This window comes from Xenopus laevis, chromosome 8S (assembly GCF_017654675.1).
Source record: "Xenopus laevis strain J_2021 chromosome 8S, Xenopus_laevis_v10.1, whole genome shotgun sequence".
NCBI lineage: Eukaryota > Metazoa > Chordata > Amphibia > Anura > Pipidae > Xenopus > Xenopus laevis.
This window is the reverse complement of record NC_054386.1, coordinates 42,170,445-42,193,621: the sequence shown is the minus strand read 5'-3', so window position 1 is coordinate 42,193,621 and position 23,177 is coordinate 42,170,445. Positions and strand designations below refer to the sequence as shown.

The following is a 23,177-nucleotide window of genomic DNA, read 5'->3' as shown; positions in this document are numbered from 1 at the left end:
TAACCCTTTGTAATGCGTACAATAAAAGCTGTTGAATACAATAAATATTCAGGTTTTAATGTTTTCATTAAGCAGACCCAGGGAAAATAAAAAGCATTAAAATATACTGGGCCTTTAACAATGTATCACCCTGTGATCTGCATCCACTTCTTTTTTTCTACTTCTATCATCGGTAAACAGGTTCTGGAATCCTTTATCTGGAAACCTGTTGTTGAGAAAGCTCTGAATGATATTTATAATTTGGGACTATCGCCCATAGAATCAGTTTTAAGCAAATAACTTTTTTTTTAAACAATTTCCTTTTTCTCTGTAATAATAAACCTATTAGATGGTTGTAAATATATATATATATAAATTTATTGGCACTCACCAATCACGTAACAGTCCACGAAAGCACTCACAGCAGCCGCCATAAAGAGTATATCAGCAAATCTTTATTTGTGCATGGTGTATCAACGCGTTTCAGCTCACCTGGAGCCATCGTCAGGATAGTGACAGGAAGTGTGGTACATCAATAAATAGCCACCTTACCCAATCATAGTTAAGTTCTAATTAAAACAGCACCTGTATATACTGTTACCACCATTTTAAATGGTAACTAGTTTGATATTTAGCTGCTACATTTTTGTAGATATTATAGATGGTAACAGTATATACAAATGATACAGTGTAGATACAAATGTTTTCTTAACCCACTACATGTATTTTTATTCTTCCACTTAAAATTCCAGTCACCTTAGTCAATATAGATGGATATATGTTGCACTTTAATGTATAATGGTCACTAATTGGATATTAGATTAATATATTCACATTTAGTAATAACAGATTGTTTTTTAAAAGGTGCTGTTTTAATTAGAACTTAACTATGATTGGGTTAGGGGGCTATTTATTGATGTACCACACTTCCTGTCACTATCCTGATGACGGCTCCAGGTGAGCCGAAACGCGTTTTGAAACGAACAATCTTTCTTTTCCAAGAAAGACCGTAATTGTTATGTTTATGGCCACCTTAAGCTGCATGAATCCATTAGTGGCAAAAATCCTACTGGTTTTAGAGAGAAGGAAAGTCGTTTACCACTTGGTGGTGCCAAATGTTAGGCACCCCCAACTGAATGTATTTACTTACATGAAACCCCGGGCCGCTGCTCCTATCAGCAGAAAGCTGCCCCGGCAGGGGTTATTCCAGCAAGCACCACAGAGCGCTTCTCTTACGGCTAAATGTAGCAGACTTAAGGTTTGGCAATCCAAATTACAGAAAGATCCCTTATCCAGAAAATCAGAGATCCCAAGAATTCTGGATAACATACATTTCCTGTAGTATGTACTATCATGATAGCTGATATAATCTTTTAAATATTTACAACTGGCTGGCTGGCATTATTTTATTTGTTATATCTACCATGCATTGTTGTTTTGTAAGTACAGGGGTGGGACATTTTATATGGAACGCTTGCGATCTGGAGTTTTCTGGATAAGGGATCTTTCTGTTATTTGGATCACCATACCAATATGTCTGCTACAAATCATTAAAGGGGTAGTTACCTTGAAGTATGTTGAAGTATGGCCAATGCTGAGCAACGTTTGAATTGATCTTGATTTTTTTCAATTATTTGCCTTCTTTTTGTGATCCTTTCCAGCTTTCAAATGGGGATCTTTGAAACCAGCAGACATAAAAACAATTGTTCTGTGAGGCTACAATGTTATTGCTATTTCTAATTACTTAGCTTTCAAGTCAGACCCTCTCCTATTCATTTTACAGTCTCTCAATCAAAACCACTGCCTGGTTGCTAGGATACTTTGGACCCTAGTCACCAGCTGCTATAATTAGATACTGGGGAGTTGTTAAACAAAAAGCAAAATAATCCAGAGACCACGAATTGAAATAAAAGTACAATTGCAAATTGTCTCAAAATATCACTAATGGTCTCTACATCATACTGAAAGTTCTTTTTAAGATGAGCAACCCCTTCAAATAAACCCAATAGTGTTGTTTCACCAGCAATAAGGATTCATTATCCAGAATGCTCTGGGCCTGGGGTTTTCAGGTAATGGATCTTTCCGTAATTTGGATCTTCATACCTAAAGTCTATTAGAAAACCATGTAAACATTAAATAAACCCAATAGGCTGATTTTGTCTCCAATAAGTATTAATTATATTTTAGTTGCCATCAAGTACAAGATACTGTTTTATTATTAGAAAGAAAAAGGAAATAATGTTTAAAAATTTAGATCATTTGGAGTCATGCGAGACGGCCTTTCCATAATTTGGAACTTTCTGGATAATGGGTTTCCGAAAAATGGATCCCATACCTGTATCTAAGTTATAATCAAGTAGAAAGTACTGTTTTATTATTACAGAGAAAAAGGAAATCAGCTTTAAAAAATTGTATTACTTGATTGAAAAGAAGTCTATGGGAGATTGCCTTCCCGAAATTCGTAACTTTCTGCCTAAGCTTCCAGATAACGGATCCTTGTAGTTGAAAAATATTTAGTATTACAGTATCAGGGACCCAATTGTACCATAAACAGAAACTGGTGCAATTTAAAAACAAGGTACCGGTTCCCTAAAAGCTTCCTGCTGAGGCTGACATTTGTAGATCAGGATCTGTGGGTGAGCCATGGTTGAAAATCCATGTAAAACTGTATTTCCATAGAAACCAAATAAAAACATTAATGTGGTCTTTCTCCAGCTCTCCATATCTTCACACAGATGTGCAATAGCCAACCTAACTTGAGAGGTAAACTGCTATTATAAATCTATATTGAGTTGTTTGCTATTCTGTTAATGGACTCTGCAGATTATACCTATCGCTCCCAGTTGAGTAATCCATGGTCATGACTTGTGTATAGCATTTTGCAGGAGGACTTCTCAAAAAAATGTATCTGAAGGCTGCTATAGTTATCAGTACATGGACGTTAAAAGCACCTTAAGAAAATATACCTTTGACTTCTTTTCAATATGAAGTGAAGTCAAGGGTAAATTTCAGACCAACTCTTAAACAAAATAGATACAGTAAATGGCTACTGCCTTCACATTTGAAGCTATTTTTAGGATGAGTTCATTCAAATATTTAGGGGGTTATTTATTTAAGTCCAAATGCAAAAAGTTAAAAAAAATTTAGTGTTTTTTCACTATAAAATCAGAATATTTAGTGGGGGGAAAAAAACACACATTTTCCGAGATTTATTATGGCTGGAAAAAGTCCAAATCCAAAAATCCGGCATCGCAGACCTGCCGAGGTTATATACAAGTCAATGGGAGAGGTCCCTATCCTATTTGAAAGTTTCTGAGCGAAAGTCTGCCCGAAAATCCAACTATTTCTGACTTTTCGAACAAAAATCAGAAAAATTCTAGCTTTTCAGGAAAAATCTCTGAAAAAATAGTTCAAGTTGGATTTTCACTTGATTTTATCGAGTCTGTCACCGATCAGATTAAATTGAAAAAATTCGGATTTTGATAAATAAGGCCCTTAATGACATTTATTTTACATTATGAACTGAAATCTGAGGTTACATTCCATTAGTATGATAATAGAGAGCAAGTGGTTGTCTTAAATTTATCCCCATTTCTGCCAGAAGTAAACATTAGATATTTGTATATTTGCTTTAGTAAAAACCAAAAGCACAATTTAAAAATCCCAGTGAGGAAATCTGGGTGTATAGGAGATGATCTTACCGTGCTGAGTTTGCTGCAGCAAATCAAGATTCTTCTTTCATATAACATACTAGCGTAGAGGTGCAGCATGTTATTCACATCTACGGCCACAAAGTATTCTGTCAGATTTCTCTGAAAGACACAATGAATGCAAATTAATTTACCAGTTGGAACGCACCTTGATTTCAACAGTTGGTTATACAGGTATGGGACCTGTTAATCCAAAATGCTCGGGAGCTGTGGGTTTTCCGGATAACAGATCTCTGTAATTTGGATCTTCATACCTTAAGTCTACTAAAAATTTACTGTACTGTATTATTACAGGGAAAACTGAAATGTTTTTGTTTAAAAATATGAATTATTATTATTATCGATAAAACAGAGTCAGCCTTCCCATAATTGAGAACTTTCTGGTTTTCCGAATAACAGATCCAATACGTGTATATAATAGATTGGAAGAACAAGAACAAATCTGCATTACTATAAGTAGTAAACATCCCTGTACTGATACACCTATATCTGTTGCACTGAAAATATATTTTCTCCATTCTCTTCACTCTGAGTTCCTGCATATTCTGATTTGACAGAACCTGCATATATAAGCTACAATTATAGATAGCCTCTGCACGAGCTCCACAGAAGCACCTACATTTTATCATGAACAGATGCACTCTTAGGGGGTTATTTATTAAAGTCTAAATGGCAAAAAAAATCTATAAAATCTGAATTTTAATGAAAAAAAACAATTTTTTTTCCGAGATTTATTATAATCCAAAGATGCAAAAAGTCTAAATCTGAAAATCCGCCATCTCAGACCTGCAGAGGTTGTATATGTAAATGGGAGAGGTCCCTATCCTATTTTGAAGTTTCTGTGGTCTGCTCTGGAATTGGCCTGAAAAACTGACTATTTAAGGCAAAAATCTGAAAAATTAAGCGATTTTGGAAAAAACCTCAGAAAAATTGTACGATTCAGGTTTTCGCTCTGAGTTTTCCACTGATCTGATTAAATCATGTTTTTTTTAATGATAAATATGGTCAAATCATGTATTCTAGTTAGTTCGGACTTTGGAATTTGGTAAATAACCCACTAAATATTCTTGATTACACTACACAGCCAAATATCAACAAACAATATATATTTTAACCTACATTTTGGAAACTGAAAACTGAAAAACGGGAAAGCCGTTATTCAGAAATCTCTGAATAAGAAGGAGGCCATCTGCTACAGTAAAAGACTGTAATAAGTGTCAGGCCACACAGCTCTTACAGGAGCTGAAGTCTGGACCAAGGAGGAAGCTGCAATCCAGACAGGCAGGGACAGTCCAAGTCATAATCCAGGCAGAAGTTAGAGGTAGGCAGCAACAGTCAGGAACAACGAAGAAGGTTCAGGAACCAGGAATCAGACAAATAGCAAAATATAACACACACTGGGACTTCAATAAGCAAGACCTATACTCGGCATTGAACCCAGGTCCTTAAATGTCTATTTATTTTGGTGCCAAAACATAGCATGATGATGTCTACACGATGATGCCATCATGCTGGCGGGCGCTGCCATCTTAGACGTGGCACCAAAGAGGAAGGGTGCACCATTGGGCACTCCTTACAATAGGACAGTACATACCTTGTACTTATTTGGTTTAATTAACTGATTTTTTTACACTTAAGGTATGAAGAGGTATCCATAATATATAAATTATGGAAAGAACCCATAAAGCCCCAGGTCCCACACATGTACTACTAACTGCAATAAAAACACCTTCAAATACTGTACTGGCAACTGTACTATTGAAACCTTCATATAACATGTTGATAGTCAATAGGTATGGGACCTGTTATCAAGAATACTTGGGGCCTGGGGTTTTATGGATAATGGATAATTCTGTAATATAGATCTACTAAAAAAAAACTATGTAAACATTAAATAAACAGAACAGGCTTGTTTTGTCTTCAATAAGGATTAATTATATCTTATTTTGGATCAAATACTAGCTACTGTTTTATTATTACAGAAAGAAAAAAATGATTTAGAAAATCTGAATTATTTGAACAGAATGGTGTATATGTGAGATGGTCTTTCCGTAATTTGAAGTTTTCTGAATAACAGGTTTTCGGATAACGGATTCAGTATCTAGACCATTGATCCCCAACCAGTAGCTCGTGAGCAACATGTTGCTCTTCAACCCCTTGGATGTTGCTCCCAGTGGCCTCAAAGCAGGTGCTTCTTTTTGAATTTCTGGCTTAATGACAAGCTTTATTTGTATAAAAAAATATGTATACTGCAAAACAGAGCCTCCTGTTGGCTGCAAGTCCACATAGGGGCTACCAATACCCAATCACAGACCTTATTTGGAAGCCCCAACAACTTTTTGCATGCTTGTGTTGCGCCAACATTATTTTATACTTGAGTTTAGCTCATGGGTAAAAAAGGTTGGGGACCCCTGATCTAGACTATGCCTACACCATTAATGTCCTCATACAGATTTGATAACATCAAACAATAACACAATCTCCATACATATAACATCGGTATATACTGCAGTTGCAGCAAATCTATGTATACAGGTATGATCGGGACCTGGGGTTTTCTGGATAACGTATCTTTCCATAATTTGGACCTTCACACCTTAAGTCTACAAGAAACTCATGTAAACATGAAATAACCCAAATAGGCTGCTTTTGCTTCCAATAAGGATTAATTATATCTTAGTTTAGATTAAGTACAAGGCACAGTTTTATAATTACAGAGAAAAATGAAATTGTTTTTAAAAATGTGGGTTATTTTGGAGTCTATGGGAGATGGCCTTTCCATAATTAGGAGCTTTAGGATAATGGGTTTCCGGATAACAGATCCCATACCTGTACCAATGTTAAGAGACTGGATTTCACATTAGAATGTAAGTGCTCTGAGCCCGAAAGGGTGACAGCAGGCACCAGGAAATATTTTTATCTTTTTTACTTTACAGAGCACAGATATGAGTTTCCTTCCTAAAACAAATAAAAAGAAAAGGGGAAAGAGTCCAAGCTGAGTAAGAGACACTGTGCTAAGAATGAAGTGCCATGGCTGCAAAATCAGTCCATGAAATCCTTAAGCAGGCGCGTTAGTACCAAAAAGTGGCTTAACGTTGAGAAGATACAAAATATCTGGAAAGACTCAGTTGCAGCCCTTACCATCTGACATCAATTTTTTAAGGCTTCCCACTTCTCTAGAAGTAGAAGGGTTGTGCTAGCCATGCATCCTTAAAGGCTAAGGGACCCAAATACCTGCTTCTGGCAGTGCTGCGTAAAGTCTTCTATAAACACCAAGTTTACTGCCGACTATAAAAAAGCATGAGCCTGATCTTAAAGAGGTGTTTCGCTTGGATGCAGAGTGCTTGTTCCAGATAAAGGCCAACTTACTCACAGTTGTTAAGAAAAGTTCCAGGTGTGATAACATTTTTAAACCTAAAATAACATAAGCTTTTTTTGACCATAAATATACATATCAATGATAATATTTATATATTTATTTGTGTGTGTTTATTTACTCATAATGTCACTTCTACATCAGCTATCTGTAAAAATAAGATATGTGAGAGAGACAAAGATTAATTTTGTTACTGCAACATAAACTACAAAGGTAGATTTAATTGTTGTACAGGTATGGTACCTGTTATCCAGAAACCCATTTTCCATAAAGCTCCGAATTAAGGAATGGCCATCTCCCATTGACTCCATTACAATCAAATAATCCACATTTGTAAAAATGATTTCCTTTTGCTCTTTAATAATAAAACAGTAGTTTGTACTTGATCCCTACTAAGATATAATTGATCCTTATTGGAAGCAAAATCAGCCTATTGGGGTTATTTAATGTTTACATGATTTTCTAGTAGACGCAAGGTATGAAGATCTAAATTACAGAAAGATCCGTTATCTGGAAAACCCCAGGTCCCAAGCATTCTGGATAAAAGGTCCCATACCTGTACTATCTTTTCTGTTAAAAAATACTTTGCATGCTGCGCTATAGAACTAGGATTCCCCACCAGACAAGGGTTAAGCAGTGTATGTCAGACAATAGGTTGTAAATGCAAAGCAGTTCTATGCAGCCTTACTGGTATAATATCACTGCATATTTGTACCGTGAAATGTTCCTATTTTCCATTAATAAAAGTAATAACCCAATGGCACTTCTTGTAAAATCATGGACTGGAAAATACAGGCACAACTAAATTCATAGGATCACTTAAACTGTGCAATGTGTTTCAGGGATTGTGTTCATATGGTGCATAGAATTGGCTGTTTATATTACCTTGAGACCTCTTTTCTCTCCAAGGCTTTCCTGCATGCTATTGCCTGTTCTTGTTTTAGAATGGCTGCTTTGCTGTGCATTCTGAACCAAAGTTGCGTAGCAAAAGGAAACAATATGACGGGGATGGAAGAGGCTCGTTCCAAACAAATAGTATATTTTGGATCATTCGTTAAAATGCTCTATAGTTGGGTATATTGTTTAAAAGAGAAGGAAAGCTACTGAAGCAGTTTATTGCCAATAGATTAGCCACAATAGTGCAAGCTATAACACTATATTTATTCTGATGAATGCTTTACCATATCTCTAGAAGCTCTGTTTGTTTAGTATAGCAGCTGCCATATTAGCTTGGTGTGACATCACTTCCTACCTGAGTCTCTGCCTGCTCGGTCATAGCTCTGGGCTCAGATTACAGCAGGGAGGGGAGGAATGAGGGGGGAATAGGGTAGGGGAGCAAACAGAGCATGCTCAAGCCCGTGCCCTGGAGGTTTAAGATGAAAACAGGAAGTCTGATAAAGAAGCCTATGTGTAGACAATAGAAGGAAAGAAATGTTGCATTTCTTTTGACAGAAAACTCAGAGCAGCATTACTTTGAGGGTTTACTGGTGTATTTATATAGACCTTTCTCATAAAGGTTACTTAATTTTAGCCTTTCCGTCTCCTTTAAGTCAAGGGTGATCAAGAAAGTCAGGATCTGCATAGCAATCAAAGTTGAAAGGAGGATTTTGGTGATAAACTCTCATTTGCATGTGTTTGAGCGCATACAGCTCAAATTCTGAAGCATGCTACCCAGTGCCAATCTATATCTAGTAAGGCAGCTATAAACAGTGAGTTATAATATTTTTGTTTAATATGACGTGTGACTGGTTTGTGATACTATCTATAAAAGACTGACAGAGCCAATAACAAACTGAGAAGGGCTACCTATACCACAGATCTCTTTTCTGCTCTGTTGATTATTCTAGGCCTTCTTTGTTTAAAAAATAATAATTTTTCAAGTCACTGCCAGTTTATTTCATGCCCTCGTCCAATATCTGCTTTGCTAAACATAAAGAAGTCATAATTACATGACACAACTGAATGGCATTCATTGTATTTCCAGCCTCTCACAAGAGCCCAAAAGAGCTCTGCAAAGATCATTCTTTGCACTTGTTTAACACAAAGCATGATAATTAGCATGGTGGCTAATATTGTTGAAGGTAGATTTACACATGAAGAACCATTACTCGACAAATAGACTCTTACACCTCTGCAGAAAACACTTAGACTCTCTTAAAACATAGTAATTATTTAAATGCTCTGATTTTATGCTGCACACTGCGGGTCAGTCATTGCAATCCCATTAATATTTATGATGGGGTATTGGCTGTATTTATCTACACTTAGACGCCTACATGAATACTGATGCTTGTAGGAAAGAAAATTCTGTATTTATGACGCCCATAATGAATTCATATTTTGGACAAACAAATTCTTTGGAAGCAATACCTTAGCTTCCATGTTTTGATTTTACATCAGGTGTTGCTGAATATAGCTCCCAAGTTTAATGCTAGAGGCATTGGGAGATAGTAGTTGGTAACACCTAGAGGGCCACGGACTCCAGGGCTGGAAAATTAATCTGAAGATCGCTAGTCCAATGTTATGTTAATGTGGCCATAGACACACAGATAATATTGTACAAAAAGATTTTCCATATTCAATGGGTGTATGGTGCGAGATGAGCCGACCCATATTGGCAGAAGACTTGGATATCAGTCAACTATCGGGACAGCCAGAAAATTTTGATCGGGATCCTTTGAAGGCACCTGAGCATCGGCCATTGTTAGTGCTGCATCGTCAGATACAGGTAAAATTATATTATTTATATGTATATCTGACGATTCAGCTCTACACATGTGTTGAAATAAACAATCTTTCTTGGAAAGATCTTTTCCAGGAAATATCGTAATTGTAACACCTTAAATGATCCATCTCTCTCCAGAGAAAGCACATTTTGATTTTTTAATATGAAGCCAAAAAGGACCCCCTACATTTTCTGAGAACTGATGACTAAGCTTTGCCCGCTCTGGATAAGTCTATAGACAGAAAAAAATGAGGCTCATTAATAACATGTACAGGTATGGGACCTGTTATCCAGAATGCTTTGGACATTTCCCAGATAATGGATCTGTCCGTAATTTGGATCGTCACACCTTAAGTCTACTAGAAAATCATGTAAACATTAAACAAACCTAGTAGGCTCGTTTTACTTCTAATAAGGATTAATTATATAATCGTTGGGATCAAGTAAAAGGTACTGTTTTATTATTACAGAGAAAAAGGAAATCATTTAAAAAAATTTGGATTATTTGATTATAATGGCGTCTTTCCATAATTCTGAGCTTTCTGGATAATGGGTTACCTGGTAACGGATCCTATACCTGTACTGTTTTATTATTACAGAGAAAAAGCAAATCAGTTTTACAAACTTGGATTTTTTTTGGATAAAATAGAGTATTGCCTATAGATCCGGATAATGATCCCATACCTGTACAAACTGAACACAGCCAACACAATAGGGAGTATCAGCATAGAGAGCAAATAGAATTAAACACTGCAAACCAAACATCTTACTTTGTTGTTCATTATTTATAAAAACGATAATTTAATTATTGGCAATAAGATCTAACGGCTGGTTAAGAGAAATAAGACTAAGCTTAACAAAAGAATAACAGCATTGTTTTTTTACAATAAAAAAGTGATCAAGTACAAAAGAAACTATACTCACATTCTCTGGTATACTGGGCAATTCTTGAGAATCAGGCACTGTAAAATGGGAATGCTAGAGGGAAAATCAGATGTGTTTTAGTTAGTAAGAACAGTAACAATATCTGAAAGAGGAAACTGAGAGGAATGCATAATAGAAGAATGCAGCCAAGCCAAGAAAGAACTAACCAAAAACACTATTAAAAGAAATCAGACTCATGAAAAGGGAAAATTAAATGGGGACACGGTATGTTCTGTACCCAATACTCCAGTCAAGGCAAATGGCCTTACCCAATTCTCCAGTTCGCTGGTCTAAACAATTGGAGAGATGTTGCTTTACTTTGGCTGCATGTGACATCTGCTGATTTTCATTTAAACCAAAACAATATTAAAGAGGTAGTTCACCTTTCAGTTAAAAACACCTTGTTCTAAGCAAACTTTCCATTGGTAGTCGTGTTTTGTTTAATAAAGTTTCAATTATTTGCCTTCTCTTCTGCCTGGTTGTTGGGACTGAACGGCAAGAGCCCACAATATATCACTCTCCATACTATTCTCACCCCTCTCCTCATTCAACCGCTTTATCTTTATTCTAGTCTTTTCTTTGCATACTGTAATCTATTCTATTTACAGAATTTAGCCTCTTGGTTCCCATACACAAACAGGGAATGGCCATGAAATAGGCAAATGGTTAATAGCAAGAGGGCCCACCAGGAGGTTTTTCCAGTGTCATCAGCAGGAATGTCTGACACTGATCAGTGAGCTCTATAGCCAGAAAGTATTGCTCTGTGAGGATGCAAAGTGAAGCCTTCTGAAATCAGAAGGTATTTACTTGTCTCGTGCCATACACACAGCACTGCCTAGATACCAAAATAAGAGTTTTAATTCTCCCGTAAGGCACCATGGGCGGAGAAGATACAATTTATTGCTACCTTCTACGGAGGACCACACCTATTCACCATTCAGTCTGTAATTTAAACCACTGCCTGATTGCTATGGTAAATTTGACCCTTGCAACCAGCTGATGAAATTCTCACAAATGAGAATGTTTAACCCAAGTAGTGCATCTGCTTTATGGAAAAGTTTTTTTGGTGATAATAGCAAAGGGGTCCTGCTATTATATATTCGCTGCTGTATATGTATATATGTTGGCGCTATATAAATACATGTTAATAATATATATATATATATATATATATATATATATAAATATATATATATATATATATATATATATATATATATATATATATATATATATATATATATATATATATACATACTGTCTAGCTGACGTTTCTGGGTACTTAAGATATGAAACATGTTTATGAAGTGGAGTATTTTATGAAGTGGAGTATTAGCAAACAGACATACAGTAAGGTTGGATTTACCAGAGTAACCAAAAACAGACAGTGTTATGTAGCAGGGACAATGAATGAGACAAAGTTGTTACTTGAATTCTATATTTCTGCATTAATTCACAAGTTACTAACAGGGACAACCCTGGCCACCCTGAGACAGCTTGCTGCTGCCTAAAACAACTAGCCAGTGGCGTAACTACAGAGGAAGCTGACATTGCGGCTGCAGGGTGGTCCAGGAAGCATAGGGGCCCATGAGGCCTTAATTCGTATTAAGTTTCAATTAATATTGGTAAAACAAATCAACTTCGAAACATTTTGGGGGCCTGAAAAATAATTTGCTGTGGGGCCCAGTAATAATTAGTTACGCCACTGCAACTAGCCTCATTGGTAAAGCGCCCCTGGTTACAAACACAGGAAAGGAGGGGTCAGTCGATTCTGCTGTGATACATATAGCATCCAATAAAAAAGTATTTCTTTATACCTCTCAGATTCAGAAAGCAATTTAACCAAGTGATAAATAACAAACAATAACAAAAGTTTCCAGCAGATAAAATGGTTAGACAGAAGCCATATGTATGAGCATAACCGGCAGCACAAAGTTTAATTGATTTCATACGCAGTGGTTTGAATATGACAGAACATCACAAACATCAAACACAGATCAAAATGTTGAGGAAGAAAAAAAGGCAGCTCAGTGCCCCTAGTGATACTGGGACTTTCTGAATAGCTCATATGCCAGAAGACACCCAAACAAAATAGTCCTTGGGCTGTTTCTTTGAAATTAGTTTCTACTTGACTACTTGTGAAGAGGCTGTCAGCATTCCTCCATGCCACTGCCCTGAAAGAGAGGCCAAGGTAAGCCAGAACACCAGCAGGCAGAAAGGCAGCTTGTCCTGCAGGTTACAGAAAACTACTTGTCACATGGGATGGTCATGTTCTTTGCCAGCTGGTGACTTATCAAAGCCAAACAGATGAAACTTGTCAGCTACTGTTAAAGAGATGAGTGTTAAGCACTAGTGGTTTCAGGCTTTTTAAAAATAGGGATTAACCCAACGACCAGTAAAACCTTACATTCCAGGGAACCCAATGAACAAAACTGCAAAATATAGAAGATTGGGTATGTGATCAATGATAGCACCAAGAGACTTAAAGGAGAAGGAAAGCTACTGAAGCAGTTTATTGCCAATAGATTAGCCACAATAGTGCAAGCTAAACACTACCCCCATGTGTAATATAAGGCACTATGTTTGCCTAGGAGCAGTAACCCATGACAACCAATAAGATTCTTGCATTTAAACAGGTGACTAGTAAATGCTACCTGCTGATTGGTTGGTATGGGTTACTGCCCCAGGGCAAACTTGGTGCCTTTTATTACATAACCCCATATATTTGTTCTGCAGAATGCTCTCAATACCTGAGTAAACAGCTCTAGAAGTTCTCTCTGTTTAGGATAGCAGCTGCTATCTCTGCTTACTCATAGCCCTGGGCTCAAATTACAGCAGGGAGGGGGGCAAAGGGAGGGAAAGAGGAGCAAACTGAGCATGCTCAAGCCCTAGCCCTGGAGGTTTATGCTAACACAGGAAGTCTGATACAGAAGTCCACGTGTACACAATAGAAGGAAAGAAATGAGGTGGTTCTTTTGACAGAGGACTCAGAGCAGCATTACTTTGAGAGTTTAATGGTGTATTTATATAGACCTTTCTGATAAAGCTTAGTTAATTTTAGCCTTGCACCTGCAAACATTTGCTGTATCTTTGTATCTGTTTATATCTATTTATATCTTTATACAGCCTTAATAAAATAATAATTGAACACAAAAGGTGTTTTCGGGGGGTTGAGAACTAGGTATAAGTACCCCATTGTGTCTCCTACTGATTACTGTCATAAGCTTGAACCCAGAAACTGGAAGGCCAGTCTCAATCAAATTACATGCCTGCAATTTGTAGCAAGTAAACGATTAAATTAGTAATGTTCCATAAATGTGGCTCATACTGATAATGTATTTTAGCACTGTGAAACAATAGAGTTTATTTTAGTGCTGTTTTTTTTCCTCATGAGCTCCAACAGTTTGATATACAAAGAGGTTTCATAACATGAAATGTCATGATCTGTCAACATCCACATGTGTCAGTAATTATTTCTAACCATTCAAACAATAAACATAGACATATTTTGTTCCTTACCCTGGGACTTTTATTGCGTCTTCTTCTTCTGCACTCCCTCATATTGTATCTTGGTTTCCTTTTGTTTTCTTATCTACATATTATTAAACATTGTGTTCTGAATCTTTTCATTTTAAACTGCTCACTAACCATTGATAATGTGGAAATTAGATCTTGATAAGACTGAATAGTGGAATAATGTTAGTTAAAGCTGCATGTGTTTCAAAACACATGCAGTCTTTTGATTATTAAAGGACAAGGAAAGTTAAACTAAAGAAGTAGCTAGAAATGTTGTACATTATGTTTTGTGCTTCTGTACCAGCCCAAGGCAACCACAGCCCTTTAACAGTAAAGATCTGTGTCTCCAAAGATTCCCCAGTAGCTCCCCATCTTCTTTTCTGCTGATTCACTGCACATGCTCTAAGCTGCTGCCACTTACTGAGCTTAGGGACCCACTCACAATATACAGTAAACATAGAATATAAATGCCACAATATAAGGTTGCTTAGCAATTAATACAGATAATTGCTACATGGCAGCACAGAAATCAGTGCAATTAGCATCAGAATTTAATAATCAGCCCTGTTTGATAATTTGCAACGACCCCAAAGATTAGCTTCTCAACAGCTGAGCCCACTGAGCATGTGAGTGTTGCAGACACTTTCCATGATGGTGACCCCCTGTAACAAGTTTGAAGTCCTGGATCATTGCTGCTATTGAGATGCTGAAACTTTAGGCCGGTGCAATAAGTGCAGTATATAAAACACTGCATTTTTAGCCCTATTCATTTTTAGGGTTTAGTTCTCCTTTAAAGTAAAGATTGAGGCTACAACCTCCTTCAATATGAAGTTGTGTGGGGCTCCTGGCTCAGGGCGCAGGAGGGAGCTACTACCTAGTGTATAGCTTATTTCTTGTATATTGCATTTCTATCCCTGTTGTAATTCAACTGACGTGATAACCTGTGTCCATGAATGTAAAAATGTGGAATGTTTTACCCGTGTCTTGTATCTGTTTACTTGCTTTTCAATAAAAACCTTCTTGAGCAAAAAAAAAAGATTGAGGCTGGTTCCAGTAATACTGGATCAAATACATGGTCCGGTTTTATCTCATGAATGGGTTTAAGAGATAATGGGGTGACTTCGGAATGCAGCTCAACAAAACTTTTCAGCCAATGCCAAAAGTATAAGGACATGGAATAGCGTAACTAACTTAAATAGGGTTTTAACAACAGCCAGATAGCATGTTTAGTTGCAGGCTTGCAATAGGTATACAGGTATCCAGAATGGAGACCTTGAGTCTTTCGGATAAGGGATTTTTTCGTATTTTATATCTCCATACTTTATGTCTATTCAAAAATCTGCCCATGTATGGCCACCTTTACTCCAATTATCACATGTAACCCTATTTGTTATTGTACTGGCATGTTTTATTCTACTCTGTATGTATCTTACACCTTAGTCACAATCCCACAGTGGGAGAAAGTGTAAGAGATGGGATAGGTTTTCTTACTGCTAAACATTGCACCTATCAACCTTTTAAATATTTTACATCTATATCTTCCCTATTATTTCTCACCTCTGATGCTCATTCTTTTTGTGTTTCATGTATCACATTATATTGCTGCCATCTACTTCTTTGACCAACCTCACACTTTCTTGCACTCTTAGTTTCTTTCCTCGAACACCCCTCCATCATTTGCAAAATCCCATAAATAATCCCAATGTCCATGCTGTCCCGAACAGGGCCAGAACTAGGGGTAGGCAGAAGAGGCACCTGCCTAGGGCGCAATGATGTGGGGGCGCTGGGCAGGTACCTGTTCAAAGGTTTTCTGCCTACCCATAGTCCGGTTTGATCCCCTGCTGCTCTTGCTTCCCACCTCTCCCCACCCTCCATCACTCCCCTGCCCTTCCCCTTGGTTGCTCTCCCCTCCCTTCTCTTCTTATGGCGCATGTGCACACGGGTGGTATGGCACCCTGTCGGCTTGACCCAGCCCTGGTCTCTAAGCTCTTTTGTTATCATCCTCCCCGGCCTAACGCTCTACTCTGATTTTCTCAGGGGTGTTCCCTTCCATGAGCCAAGGTGAAAACCTTGCTTCAGGCAGCATTGTTCATGCCCCGCGCCCCCCCTGGACCAGGACAGGGCCGGCATTACAATGACTACCCCAGGGCAGCTAAGGGGCCAGAATCACCCCTTGATTCTCCCACATATTCATCTAATGGTAAGATTCTTGGTCATAATTCCTATAAATTTAAATCAAGTTTCTAAACCAGGAAAACTTTGCAGTCTTCTTGTCCTTTTCTCCATTGCTAAAAAGACCATGACCACTCATCTAAATACCTGTCCTTGATTATGTTATTTAAAAATGTTTACTTAATCTCACCCTCTCTAATGAAAGCTATAGCCCCTTTATTCATTTTCCTCACTTAACTGATATATTGCCCTACCATTTAAAACATTCACTCCATTGAAAAACCCTCCCATGTCTCCTCCAATTTATGTAACCTCCATCCCACATCTTTGCATTTCCTTATCTCAAAGCTCTTCTGAATGCTAGTATATAACCAACTGACCCTGTCTCTCTCTCTGATGATGGTTTGCTTGACCCCTACAATCTGTTTTTTGTCCACATTCCACTGAAACTGCTCTAACACAACTCACCAATGACCTGCTAATAGCAAAAATGCCTTCTCCTTAACAACGCTGCTTCCTCTTTAGCAACTTCACCCCCCCAATCCCCAAAGTATGCTGCTGTTCTTATATTGAGCTTTTGCCATGCTATAGTCTTCAGGGTAACATTTCAACTACTCACACATTTGAAGCAATTCACAACTCTGTCACAACCACCTATAAACCAATAGCTCATTACATACTTCTAATAATATTCTCCTGAATACCTTAATCATTATCTTTTCAAATTCTAGACTTTGGTAGAATTGCATCCCTTTTAAATTCTCTTCTATTTGCTATCAGACCTTCTCCCACGGAGATCTCTGTTCGCTGAGATTCTGATTTATTTGCAATTTTGCTGTATTTGTTAATTATGCACCTTAGCCTTGACATAATAACTTCATAAGTATTTAACATGCCACTTAATATGACCCAAGATAATTTAAATGGTATTAAGTGGCATATTAAAGAATCTTACCAAACCAAAATATATATTTAAGTAAATATTGCCCTTTTGCATCCTTTGCCTTGAGCCCCCATTTTAGGATATTCTCTGTGCCACCTCTGTGTCACCTCAGACCTGACCAGAAATACTGCAGCTCTAACTGTAACAGGAAGAAGTGTGGAAGCAAAACACAGAACTCTGTCTGTTAATTGGCTCATGTGACCAAATGTAATATGTATGGTTTATTTGTGTGCACAGTGAATCCCAGGATCCCAGGGGACGGCCCTTAGTTCTTAAAATGGCAATTTTCTATTTAGGATTACCCAGTGGCACACACTAATGAAGTATATAATTATGCAAATGGTTTATTTACATGATCAGTATACTAGGGTATGGTTTTCCTTTAATGTTTACACACTCAACCTGGAACCAAATTATGTGTGCACTTCACACGGGTTATTTTATCTGCTGCAAAGTGCATAATGCAATCTGCCCCCTGGATGGTTGCGCTGCCTGAATGAACACTAAAGGTGGCCATACACGGATAGATCCGCTCGTTTGGCGATGTCGCCAAATGAGCGGATCTCCCTCCGATATGCCCACCTTGAGGTGGGCAATATCGGGCTGATCCGATCGTGGGCCCTAGGGCCCAACGATCGGATCCTTCACGTTCGCAAACGGGCGGTCGGATCGCGGGACCGCATCAACGAACAGATGCGGCCGCGATCCGACGGGATTTTTAACCCCATCCAATCGAGATCTGGCCGACTTTCGGCCAGATCTCGATCGGGGAAGCCCGTCGGGGGCCCCCACACACGGGCCAATAAGCTGCCGACTCGGTCTGTCGGCAGCTTTTATCGGCCCGTGTATGGCCACCTTAAGGCACACACTCCCCATAGAGTTCCTACCCTTCTGCCCAGGGGAATAGTAATGTAACGCCTATAGTAATTGGATTTGTATATTAAAGGAGAAGGAAAGGTTAAGACTAAGTAAGCCTTATCAGAAAGGTCCATTTAAATATACCAGTAAACCCTCAAAGTAATGCTGCTCTGAGTCCCCTGTCAAAAGAAACACAGCATTTCCCCCCCCCCTTCTCTGCTGTAATCTGAGTCCAGAGCAGGGAGAGATTCAGGCAGGAAGTGATGTCACACCAAGCTAATACTGCAGCTCCTATCCTAAACAAACAGAGAGATTCTAGAGATTTTTACTCAGGTATGGTAAAACATTCTACAGAATAAATATGGTGTTCTAGCTTGCACTATTGCAGCTAATCTATTGGCAATAAAATGCCTCCGTAGCTTTCCTTCTCCTTTAACTGTCTATACTAAATATTCACTGTTCACAGTTTTTGGGTTGTCAAGTAAACAAATATTTTTCAATTCCTGTAAAAGGCAATCCCATTACAATGACTGAAAGGTTGGCACTAGTAGATAGTCAATGATCTATTCAGTAGGCTATACCCACAAATACCAGGTCCATCTATAGGCAGGTAGAGGCTAGCTGCAGAAAAATATTTTGTATAATGGAAGAAGCATTAGAGAGTTAATCAGAACATTGTCTTACCACACTCAGGTGCATAGGCGTTCCAGGTTCTGGAATTGGATGTCCATGAAGAGTTTTAAGGAGTTCATTGCGTTGGGAGTCCTAGAAAAATGTAGATCAATTAAATTACACAGACAGAATTGTCTTGACTTTGACATTTGTCAATAGTTTTGGTCTTGGAGATTTCTCTCCTAGGTTCATGACGTTGCCTGGCCTCTTCATGACAGATGCAGTACCAGTGTTTACAGCGGACAGAATGATGTATTACTTTTTTATTTTATGTAACTTTACTCTTCGTCCTCCCTGTCCTAAGTCCTTGTATACTTTATGACAAGTCAGTGTTAGACCAGTGTACTTCAGCCTGAAGAAAGGGGGTAAGACACAGTTTTTGTCCAAGAATCAACTACAGTTATAAATGTCATTGTATTACTTTCTTTATACCAGTAAGCTGCTTCTTATATGTTCATAGAAGCCAAACAAAACGGCATGTTAGTCTAGCCAAAGCAAATTTAAAAGTGACATTATTTTGTTTTCATGTGTTATAATACATTGCTTCCTTTAAACCTCAATATTTACACTGGATAATAAAAAGAAAAAAGGGTACAATGACATAATGAATTCAGCCCCTTCCTTCTACTTTTAGTATGCAAGTGGTGATTTATACTGTACAGGTATGGGATCCGTTACTTATGAAAAATGTCAGTGCATTTAAAGTTATTTGTAAAAACAATTGCAATTGAAAGCAGCATTTCAATAACACCGGGTTATTACTTTTTAAACAATGTTGCAAAAGTCTCAGGTCTGTTAATCAGCTGCCTTGTCTTACATTGTTTCAAAAGTCTTAGGGCATGGACACACATGCAGATCTTAATCGCATTATCAGAAAGGTTTGCGCCACAGTTTTTAAAGAAAGCCGACCGTCCCGTAGATAGGCTTAGCGGTGTAAGCTTAAGCTAAGGCACAATAAAGCTAACGTATACGCAGCGTTAAGCTTTTTCAAAAACCGTGGCGCTGAAGACGCGGCTAAGATCAGCATGTGTGTCCGTGCCCTTAGTCATCAGGCCAGAGAACAGAGGGACAAACAACCACTGCTTTAAATACCATTACATATACAAATAAATTAAAAATCATAGACAATTTGTAAGAAATGTATATTGCATAGAATTAGGTTTTCTTTTATTAGGCACATTTTTATTTTGGGTTTGACTTGCTCTTTAAATAGGCTCTGTTCTGATTTCAAGTCTTGATTTCAGGGGATAAATGTAATATCATTTCAAACAAGCATTAAACAGCAAATGTAGTCTGGCTCACAATGATTGATCCTTTTCTGCATAGGTAGAAAGACCATGTAAGAAAGAACTATGTACAGTATGGGACCAGTTATCTTGAATTTTCTAGTAGACTTAAGGTATAACCCAAATTACTGAAAGACCCATTATCCGGAATTACCCAGGTCTCGAACATTTTGTATAACAGGTCCCATACCTGTACACAAAAGCAATCAACATTATGTATAGCAAAGTGGAGCAACTAACTGTGCACTAGTGAGAACAGTGAAGAATTATAGAAATTCTGTAAGCATTTTAAGGAATAACTGGATCCTGGGTGGCATGTGTTACTTCTATCCACATAAATCAATTAGAAACAAAGTATAACATATTTTTCTGGTAGTACCTGATTTTTCGAGGAGTATTCTGCCAAGATGTTCAGCAGTTTGTAAAACGCTTCAAACCATGGGAGGTAGCTGGAAACAAGCAGACAGATAGCAGCAAAATAAATATTGAGGCTCTGTCTATAACCAGTCTCTTACATGCAGTGGGCAAATAAACTTAACCATTTAATGGGGGTTTTTCTATGCCCTACAAATAATGTAAATGGTTCAACAGTGAATACACCCCAAGTTTTAATTTGTGTTACAAAAGGGTTACATTTGTCTACGTGTCATATTACAATGAGCATTCAGTAATTTGGCAAAAATTAGGGATGCACCAAATCCACTATTTTGGATTCGGCTGAACCCCCGAATCCTTTGGGGGTTCGGCAGAATACCAAACCGAATCCTAATTTGCATATGCAAATTAGGGGTTGGAAGGGGAACATTTTTTTTACTTCCTTGTTTTGAGACAAAAAGTCATGCAATTTCCCTCCCCGTCCCTAATTTGCTTACGCAAATTAGGATTTAGATTCAGTTTGGCCGGGCAGAAGGATTCGGCCGAATCCTGAACCGAATCCTGGATTTGGTGCATCCCTAGCAAAAATCACTGTTTTTTTGCACATACAGCGTATGCCTATATTCTCACATATGACATTTTGGTTAGTTGTACAGGTATGGGATCCGTTATCCGGAAACCCGTTATCCAGAAAGCTTACGAAATGGCTATCTCCCACAGACTCCATTTTATTTAAATAACCAAATTTTAAAAAGTTATTTCTTTTTTCTCTGTAATAATAAAACAGTGCCTTGTACTTGATCCAAATTAAGATATACTGTAATTAATCCTTATTGGAAGCAAAAACCATCTTATTGGGTTTATTTAATGTTTACATAATGTTCTAGTAGACTTAAGGTATGAAGATCAAAATTACGGGAAGATCAGTTATCCGGAAGACCCGAGCATTCTGGATAACATGTCCCATACCTGTACATATATATATATTCCGTGGCCCTAATTGAGGCTCCAAACACGACACGCTTCAGGCACAATGATATTCTTAAATTACCTTGGGCAAATTACTGCATTTGTTGCAGGCTTTAACATTGCTGTAGTGGCAGGGAATATGGGAGGCTGCTCTTAGACTAGCAAAAGCAGACAAACTAAACAATGGAAGGTAGCCTGAAAACGCTCTGGCTGTTGGGCTGCATAGGCTGCCATTTTAGTCCCTCCAAACTAAGTTAGCAGTTTAGTGGTCCATCATCATTTATTTAGCAAAGTCCTTCATGAATGCTGATGGGCCTGAAAACAGGCATGAAAACCTCATTGGACAAGGACCTCATTGGTGATTTGATCAATTCTCATCGAACAATTCTCTATAGGACCCACTGTAAAATACAATCACTGGCCCCAAGTCAACAATGTTATCAGTCTATGTCACAGTGTGTGCAAAATATGAAAGTATGTGGCCAGCTTAAGTTTATGACACCTGGGCTTTTTGAAGTGGCACAGTACTCAAGCATAGGACAGCAGGAGTCAACCCACTTGCATGGCAAACACTGCCTGAGGCAGACAAGGAAGGCCACAAAACGCTAAGGTGCAGAAACAAGTCTTCACTGTTTTCAGTTTGAGCACTGCGGTGGTCAATACACATTGTTAAAGGGATGGTTCACCTTTAAGGTAACTTTTATTATGTTATAGAATGGTCAATTCTAAGCAACTTTCAATTGGTTTTCATTTTTATTTTTTTATAGTTTTATTTGTTATTTGCCTTTTTCTCCTGACACTTTGCAGCTTTCAAATGGGCGTCCCTGACGCCCTTCTAAAAAACAAATTCTCTGTAAGGCTACAAATGTATTGTTACTGTTACTTTTTATTACTGACCCTTCTATTCATATTCCAGTCTCTTATTCAAATCAATGCATGGTTGCTAAGGTAATTTGGACCCTAGTTAAAAGATTGCTTAAGATGCAAAGTGAAGAGCTGCTGAATAAAAAACTAACTCAAAAACCTTCAATAATAAAAAATGGAAACCAATTGCTAATTGTCTCGGAATATAACTCTCTACGTCATACTAAAAGTTATCTCAGAGATGAACAACCCTTTTACTATGAGAGATATATGCAGTGTCGGACTGAGATGCCAGGGTCCCACCAGAAAACCTTAGACTGTGTGCCCACTTTCCAATCTATTATACCTCCTCTCCTCACTCAACCTCTTTGTTCTCCTAGTCTTTGATCTGTACTTATTACACTTTAGTCTTCCATTATTATGCCTCTTTTTTCCCATAATGAAATAGGGAATGGGCGTGAAGTAGGCCAAATGGTTAGAAGCAAGAAGGTCCACTGACACTTGGGAGTTTTCCTGATATCCTGGTGGGCCAGTCCAACACTGGATATACACTTGCATAGTTTTCATGTGCCTTAAATGTCCTAAGACAGCAGAATGGGTATACAAAACCTAAAAGCTGATTTCATTAAAAGTAATGAGATGTTCATCTTGGGTCTTCTTGAGATATCTAGCAACTTAAACATTTAAATAATTTATCCAAACCAGTTCCACTTTAAAACTTTCGTAATCATACACATACATTTTTACAAACTGCTCATGTGGGGTAAAAAAATGTTTCATAATTATTTCCAATTCGAATCTATACACA

The 23,177-nt window shown here is 37.8% G+C and overlaps 1 protein-coding gene across 4 annotated transcripts in view; it reads right to left on the bottom strand.

Annotated features, from left to right (window-relative positions):
- Window positions 1–23,177, bottom strand: part of dennd1a.S (DENN domain containing 1A S homeolog) — a 486,461-nt gene that overhangs the window by 250,236 nt on the left and 213,048 nt on the right. For all 4 annotated transcript variants that reach the window (XM_018232034.2, XM_018232036.2, XM_018232035.2 and 1 more), the window contains exons 6-9: window positions 20,541–20,610; window positions 18,888–18,968; window positions 10,715–10,768; window positions 3,681–3,791 (exon numbers count right to left, since the gene is read on the bottom strand). In XM_018232034.2, coding sequence (XP_018087523.1) covers window positions 3,681–3,791; window positions 10,715–10,768; window positions 18,888–18,968; window positions 20,541–20,610 — 316 coding nt within the window. The remainder of the gene's footprint in view (window positions 1–3,680; window positions 3,792–10,714; window positions 10,769–18,887; window positions 18,969–20,540; window positions 20,611–23,177) is intronic.